The following is an 8551-nucleotide window of genomic DNA, read 5'->3' on the forward strand; positions in this document are numbered from 1 at the left end:
GCCATGCCAAGAATCTGAAGGAAAACAAACAAAAAGGGCTTCAGTACAGGGAGGCTGCCAAAACTGCACTGCTGACCTGTGCTCACGGTGCAGCTGCAGCTGTAAAAGTAATCCTACACTGGTGGTATTTCTCAGGCTTCAACACTGATCAGGAAACAAGCTGGGTGTACGTTTTTCAGGCACACCGTGATGTCCAGAGATGTGTCTCTCAGAACACAGATGGAGGCAAAATGCTCTCAGGGCTCTGTCATACATGCAACATTTTCAGAATCAATACAAATAAGTCACTCTTCCTTTTTACCCAACAACTCATCCTTGTTGAGCTGGATAATTGTGACTGAAAGTATCAGATACAGGTATTCTCCTCCAGAAGTAGGGCAGTCATACAGGAACCTCAGGACTGTAACAGATTATGATGATGCCTCTGTATTTCTTTTTCAAGACACGTTAACCTATCCAGTTCAGTGGCCACAACTTGACTCATTTTGACAATTTCTACAACTTGCTTCCAAAATTTAAAACCCCGGTTCCCTAAGGTACAGCATAACAAACGGCTAAGCACGGGGACGCCATGCTGGCATTACCTGCATTATGAGGATGCACATCCCCACTGAACCAAGGACGTGCTTGTTCTCATCGAACCAGGTGACGACTCGCTCGTAACATCCCTGAAATGGGAAAGATGGGAACTGAAAGCTCAGGGTCACACGTCCCCTCCCTGTCCCCCAGCCCCGGGCTCCCTACCGTCCTCCAGAGCCGCTCGGTGGAGTTGCGCCCGCAGTCCTGGGCGTTCTCCGTGCAGCAGCGGTCGGGGACCGTGTTCTCCCCCAGCACCGGGTACCAGTCCGTGAAGTCGTTCACGCCGCAGCACTTCATCTGGGCCAAGAGCAAAGGACCCAGGAATCAACCTCCCCGGCACAGTCTGCGACTCACACACCACCCACCAGGAGGTTCTACTGCCACTGAAACGCTGGATGCTTGCAAAAGGGCTGCCACAGCACCTCTGTGTTTTCAAAGTGCTTTGTCCTCTGACCACTCAAAGCAAGTGGTACCACACCCAAAGTGTATGAGTCTTTGTCACAGAGACACGAGTCCAACAGCAAAGGTCTGGCTGCCAAGCTGTGGCTCTACCTGTGCAGGTTTTTCTGCCTCTCCTCTGTGCCAGATCACCTCTGTGCCTGCGACAGGCACAGAGAAGCTGAGACAGAGGTGGGCATCTGTCACCTGACAGAGGACACGTTGATCCTGGGTTTCACAGTGCTTCCTGGATGCTCAAGAGTGCAAAATCAGAAACCAAAGCTTGCATCTTTTAGAGGTGGCGTGGATGCCACAGTTAACAGACTGCAGCAGCCTTTATGGCAAAATGGTTATTTTTTTCTACTGAGAAAATATGTTACCTCTGCTTGAATGATATTCCATGCATTTTTCAGTCCAACATTATTTTCTGAATTGTATAGCTTCATACCTTCCTTCAAATCCTTCTTTGCACTCTCACTGACCTGCATCACAAAAAAACACAGAAGTCAATGCACTGCTGTTCAGGGGAAAGGACCAAGTGGTAGAGACCTGCATGCAGAGTGCATCTCTCCTGCCTCCTCTCACCACAAACCTAACAGGGGTATAAAAGCTCCACAATAGTCACCAAGGCCTTTCAGCACCTGCCAAGGCCTACTCTCACCCTCAGACTGCAGTTTTGCTAAATTCTACTAAGATAGGAGACCAAACAGATTCCCCTCTACTAAAAAGTCCACCATACAGTCCTCATCCGATCCAAACTAACTGAAGACTGATGAGCAGAAATCTGCCGAGCTTGCTTCAGCTCTGCCAGACAGCTGTGGGCAGGAACCCAGCCTGTCCTGCCTGTGACCTGTGGCCCACTTTAGTCTGCTAACAGCATAAAGCAGAACCCCAGCCTCCCAGCCTGAACACAGATATCTCTTGCACAGGAGCAGGGGGGTTATAATGAATGGCCAATACAAAAGTCAATTGCTCTTGCTGGGACAAGCGGATCCACTCCGCACCCTTGTCGAGCTTGCTGGGGCTGCTCCATCCAAGTGAGAGAGCTGGTGGCCTCTGGGATAACCTGTGGATGTCCCAGGCCCCTCTCCTCCAGCCCTGTTCAAGGACTGGCCCTAAGACACTAAACAGGTCTTAAGTAGGAGCTCCCAGGTCCACAGGATGTTCAGCTTCTCACAGAGACATCAAACAGCTCTGTTAAAAACTACCTTAGCCTTAGGAGACAGCCAAAAGGAGGCCCTGGTCATAGCTTTACTGCAGGGAGGAAACTGTAAAGCTCAACAAAGTCCTCTCCTGTTTGTCCACCTCACCACTCCCTCCTTCCCCTGCAGAGGCAGCTCACAGAAAACAGCTAAGATCCCAAGGTTAAACCTCCACCGAAGTGAAGGGCAAAGAGGACCCACACACCCCCATCAAAGAGAAGCAAACTGAACCTGGTTTACATGCAGTGCAGATAATGAAGCCATGCGGCGTGTGTGCTTACCTTGTCCATATAAACAAAGAACAAAATGAGTAATATCAGCTCTGCCAGGAGAATTATCAGCAAAACGATGAAAAACTAGAACAAAGGAAAAACAGACAGTGTATACACACTTGCCAGCTAGGGTAAATCTGGGACTACTTTTTTTTTTGCTTTTTTTGGACTGCTTTCACAGCACACAGCCCTGGGTGCCTCTTTCCTTCATACAGACTAGAGAAGAGATGCTAAACCCACTACCACAGAGGAGAATGGGATGTGCCTCAGGAGTGATTCCCTAGGAGGTGTGCTTTACCCACATCCGACTGCCTGCTGGAACAGTCATTCTATGACTCTGCACTTCTGTTCCCAGCTCCCTGAACAATCTGTAGCTGAAATCCCCCTTTGCAGGGGCATGCCGAGTATGAGCTCTGGCAGTTTCTCACTACTCTTCATGCCCACTAGTTGCCACTGTGTACCAGTGGACTGCCACGCAGGCATGGCCTCCCACACACAGCTACTGAGGGAGATGGGGCATGGAGTGTAGCAAGCTCTCAGATCAGAAGCTCATGATAGTTATCGTAGTAACTAAAAAGACTTTTGCAGAACATTAAGAACATAAACACTCTTAAAAGAAACCTCCAAAAATACAGCTGGTGTTGCAGTTTGTGTGGATGGGTGACACAGACCTCGTTACCATTTGTATCCTTCCCTAGCTGCAGAGCAGCCCCTGTACAACACACCCACCCAGCAGCAGACAGCAGAACACAGCTGCACATTTGTTCTCCAGTTTAGTTCTGAGGTGGTGTAAGGAATGGTGCCCAGCTGCTCTCAGACACCTCAGAAGGGAGAGTTTTACATGAGGAAAACGCACGTGCTCCTTAATGTCACACCTCCTGTGAGTCACAGGCTGTGACTGAGCTGGACACTGCCTGCTTTGAAAGTCCCCTCTCACTTTCTGCCACAATTACTCTCTCCTTCAGGTGGGGAGAAGCACGATGAAGCCTCCTGGGTTTATGCAAGAGGAATGGCCCACACTGTTTTACAAGAGGGGTTCCCAGCCTCTGTGCTTTAGCACTGGACAAAGACTGCCAAGGATCAGATTATTATATTTTTTTTATGGGTAGTGCCTGGCAGAGACTTTGACTTCTTAACTTTGGATCAAATGGTTCCCCCCAGCCTCTGAGGAAGGCCTTAGGTAAGGGCAAAGCAGAAAATAGCCATGGGAGGCCTTCAAAGCAGCTGTGACAGATTTTTCATCCATCCTCTGAACAGCCATTTCCGGAAGGACTATCCAGGCTGACCCTACAGCTCATCTTTAACCCCCCAGAGGAGTCAGGCAGTGATGTGCTTTGCATCTAACACATTCGGGCACACAGTAACACGTGTACATTTGCTAATTCCCCCAGCAGATGGCTGTGAGCCGAGCTGTGGGATGCCAGGCTGCAAGCATACAGCAGGCTGAAAGCCAAGGGCAATGCTACAGTGAGCCACAAGACTGTTTCACAATGGTCATTTAAATAAAAGAACAACAAAGCAACCATCACTGGTCTTAGTGAGGACTACTGATGTCTCACACTCAGCAGGAGGCACTTGTTTTCCTTGATAGCACCGAGGCAGCCCAGGAAGCCGGTCACCATGATGACTGTGCCAATGGCAATGACCAGGTTGGCAGCTGAGAGCGACGGGAAGCTGGGAGAAAAGGTGGCGAAGTTCCCTTGTGACACTGACAGCCAGATGCCCACACCCAGCAGTCCACAGCCACATAACTGCAACGAGACAAGCAACAGAAAGGGTTCACATTAAAACAAGTAGCACTGGCACTTCCTCTCTCCCACTTCACCCCCCAGAAGGAAAGAATTTATCAAGCAAATTCTCAGGTAACTGTTTTGCAGTAATGGTCTCACTGGTTTGATGCTGAAACAAAAGTTAAACATGTTCTTGCCTAGGCTTGTTCATGTTTCCTGTACTTACATGCCTATTCAAAAGCCACTGGATGGCAGAATTCTCTTTTTAAAGACTCAGCTCATCTAACGAGGGCTACCCACTGACCTCCCAACAGCACAACACAATGCAATTTTTCTGTAGGAAGATAAAACCCCATTATTTGAAAGAATGCTCCAGTGCATCTATTTCTACAGTATCAGAACATCCAGATGTGTATTTCCATCCTAGGGCAGGCAAGGAAGTTCTGGAGATAATTACACTTGGTAGTGTTATTGCTTTCCACGTGCCGTAAGACGCCCGGTCCCACCCGCCAGGCTGGGTTTGGTACAAGCCCTCACAGCTCCCCTGGGGTTTGCCAGTGTGCAACGGCACAAGTGTCAGATGTCTGGCTTTGTGATCCACAGGGAGCTCAACTTTTGCTGCGGTCAGTGGGGGAGCCTGGAGGCAATGCAAAGCTACTCATGGAACAACAGTCACTTCTCCCTCCTAGCAATACCATCTCTGGTTGAGGAAGTGGGGTTCCCCACTCTGGTGACGGGGCAGGTCTTCAGAAGAAGTGCTGCCCTACAGTGGGCCTAAACCTGGCCACAATTTCCCACCTGATCTGAGATCACTGTGCAGGGGAATCAGGAGCTAGCTGCACTTTCATTAAATCCATGAAACTCACATCACCTTCGCTGGGGGCGGGATCAGAGTGCACACACACGTCCCAGCTCGAAGCGTTTTGCTCCAATTTACCTGGACCACTGTGTGAGGAAAACAAGCAGCACCTAATCATCACCCAGTGACACTGCAGAGCTGCTGGTGTTCACCTGTCAGCAGTGTGGGAGAAGAGGAACAAAAGTTCCCGTGATTTTTAGCAGCAGGGCAGATAGTTTAGTGTATGACCAGCTCCTTTTTTATTATTTTGAAGAAAACATGAAAGAAAAACTAGAACAGTGTCTTCTTTCATTCATGTCACCCTATCTACAAGTCAGGCTTATGTGTTCACAGTCCTGTGCATCATCATCTTCTGTTACTTCCCCTGTGATCTCTTTCCTACCCTTGGAGCCCCTTTCCTAGTCCTCTTGAAATTTTTGGAGCTGCTCTGCATCTAGGGAGATTCTCTAGTGTGGTGCAGAGCTGTGAGCAGCAGACTGGTGCAGGATGCTCACAGGCATTCCATGGGAGGCAAGGCAAAGCATCTCCCAGGGTACAGCCCACAAGAGCTAATGTCATGCAAAGCACAAAAATATGGGGTTGTGTAGGCAGAGAAAGAGCAAGAGATGGAGATTAAAGATACTGCATTGGTGGTTCTTTCCAAGCCCCCTCACACCTAAGCATTAGCTTAACAACCTGGAAGAACACCCCACAACTGTCTGAACTCTTGGATAACACAGAGGAAATTGTCAGCATTCCTGTGAGGAGGCTGGGAAACATCTCTGCTTCCAAAACTCAACACATAACAGCAGAGAGAGCTGGGGAGCTCTGCAGCACTGGATGGGGATAACTGTTGCAGCACCTGCTTGCTGTAACAGCTGGATGCAGCTGCAAGGTCAGGGTGCAGCAGGAAGAAGTCAAACAGCTGCCTCCCCCCTGAAGAGACTGGTCACAGAGCATAAACACGCAGGCGTGCAGCAGGGAGGGCTCAGGACTTTCATCTCTTGCCCCAAATCCAGTCTTTCCAATTAACAGTCTTGAGGTGGTTCCTCCTTACCTTCCATGGTAGGTCAGCAAGGGCAATGTGACCTTGGAGCAGCAGAGAGCTGGGGGGATGCAAACCAGGAGTCTCCTGATCACACCCTGCTGCAGGAGCCAGGGGACATCACCACGGGTTTAAAGTGCCTGCAGCTCATGGGATCAGTCACCCTGCTGCTCCTGCTTCACAGGCCATCTGCTCTGTCCTTGAACTGCTGCAGCCTGGGTGCCCCCAGCCCTCCCAGGAACCCGCTCTGTGGCTCAGCAGCTTCAGCTCTGGATGGGAACTGCAGGCAGCTGCTCAGGCTGAGAGCTGGGTGGTGCAGGAGGTTAGAAGCTGTGCTCACCACTCAGCATTCACTTAGGGCTTTAGGTGGCATTCCCAAGCTGCCAGGGCTGTACATTGCCAATAGCTGATGGCACTTCAGTGACTTCATGACACTCCATGGATGAGACTGTAAATGTTTCCAAAGAAGTTTCTACCAAAGGCTGAATTTGTTCAGTGGAACTTTCCTTCAGAACCCAAATTCAAACTTAAAAGGTTATTCACAAACACGCTCCTTGGATTTTCATATTCCATGAGGCTCAGAAATCACAGCCCCAGCTCCAGTGTTCTGGAAGAGGGCAGTGAACGCTGGAATCATCAGGCCAACAGATCACTGCAGATAAACGAGATGTTGGCAAGAGCAAGACCAGGGCAAAAGGCTTATGGAGGAAGGGCAGTAAAGGACAAAAGGAGCACGTGCAGTCAGTAGATCACCCCACGGAGAGCTGCACCACGGTGTCAAACACCAGTCGTGAGGACAGCAGTAAAGAGGCAGAAGAAGGAAGCCCTTACCAGCACTTCTTTACCTTTTGAAAAAGACAGCACTAATTCTTGACAGGGATTTGGTCTAGTAGAAAAAGGTGGCTAGGAAATGACTCCAGAAGGCTGATGTTTATGTGTGTTTAGGCAAAGTCTGAAGCAGCTGATTTCTTAGATGAGAGAGGGGAGAGCTCCCCTCAAGCACAGGAAATAAAGAAAGCATCAGACTACTGGTTCTCCATGGGATGGATGTGAAGACAGAAGAGGACCAAGAGCAAAAGAAGAATCAAAGCTGGAGAGCAGAAAAATAGAGAGATGGCCTCTGTCCCTCTGAGAAGGGCAGATTCAGGCTGGATGTGAGGAAGCAGTTCTTCCCCATGAGAGTGGTGAGACCCTGGGATGGGTTGCCCAGGGAGGGGGTTGAGGCCCCATCCCTGGGGGGCTTTAAGGCCAGGCTGGAGGAGGCTCTGGGCAGCCTGATCTAGTGGGAGGTGTCCCTGCTCATGGCAGAGGGGTTGGAACTGGGGGATCCTTGTGGTCCCTTCCAGCCCTGACACATTCTGATCTGTTTTAGCAGAGGACTTTAGAGCCCTAATGGCTCAATGGTTGGACTTGATGATCTTGGAGGTCCCTTCCAACCTAAAGGATTCTATGATTCTAAGGTCTCAGTTCAGAGACCCTCTACATGTATATTTCCATGCAAGAGAGAGAATTTCTTCACTTGTTCGTGTAGCCACCATAATATTTTGGTAAACTCAGGAGCAAAACACTTTGGTTTTGGGCAGGATACCAGCCACCTGCTGCACCTTCACCATCCCACAATGCCTCCAGCAAGCAAGGAGCATTTGATGTGAAACATCTGCAACAAAGGTCTTGTGGATCAGCAACACAGCTGGGCTGTCCCTAGGCTGACCACCATGGAGGTGCAGTTTGAATGCCACTGGAGGGAGAGTCCTTTACAATGCCACACGAGGTGGTACATCAGCTGAGGCAGAAGATGGCCACGTTTGCTCCTTCTCTCTGCAATTCTCACGTCCCGCCGAAGCCAGCCATGGAAAATCTCCTCCCCTGCTGCTGCAGTGCCTGAGCTGGCACCGTGTGATCACAGTGCCCTCAGAGCCTCCTGAGAGCTCCCATCAGTGCAGCCCCACAGCCCCAGCACAGCCTCTGCACTGACCCTGCTCTCATCGTGCCCGACTCCAGCTCCAGGGGGCAAGCTCAGGAAAATGCTTTTTTTCATGGACCTTTTACCTGCCAAAGAGATTTCATTGACAGAGAAAAACCAATGGAGTCACGACCTGTTGAGCTCCCCCAGTGCTCTAATGTTAGAGCAGCTGCATTAAAGCCTTTTGAAAAGAACTGTATGGCTGTTCAAAACAATATGCTCAATTCCTAAGTTCTGTATTTGCACAAATGCAGTGGCATGTATCTGCAGTACTTTCTTCTGAGATGTTTGTCCCTGTCTGCTTATTCATGGGCACTTTCTGCCCCACAAAGAGCACAGGTAGATTCTCGTTAGTCCACTGGCCAACAGACATCATTTAGCATTCACTGGCATAACTCCACTCCATCTAGGCACTTCTGTTGGTCATGGGTTACTAATCTGCTCTCTTTTTTCCTGAAGCCTGCTCTACTTGCTTTCTCTCACC

The 8551-nt window shown here is 49.7% G+C and overlaps 1 protein-coding gene across 1 annotated transcript; it reads right to left on the reverse strand.

The window, feature by feature from the left end:
• Positions 1-2: 2 nt before the first annotated feature.
• Positions 3-4242, reverse strand: TSPAN9 (tetraspanin 9; the record flags this gene model as incomplete). Its single annotated transcript, XM_008935052.1, has 6 exons — positions 3-14; positions 585-668; positions 745-876; positions 1398-1499; positions 2501-2575; positions 4051-4242. Coding segments are annotated over 6 exons (597 nt in total), but the record flags the coding sequence as incomplete, so codon positions are not given.
• Positions 4243-8551: the final 4309 nt, after the last annotated feature.

Source organism: Merops nubicus, unplaced genomic scaffold, assembly GCF_000691845.1.
Source record: "Merops nubicus isolate BGI_N331 unplaced genomic scaffold, ASM69184v1 scaffold42220, whole genome shotgun sequence".
Lineage (NCBI taxonomy): Eukaryota > Metazoa > Chordata > Aves > Coraciiformes > Meropidae > Merops > Merops nubicus.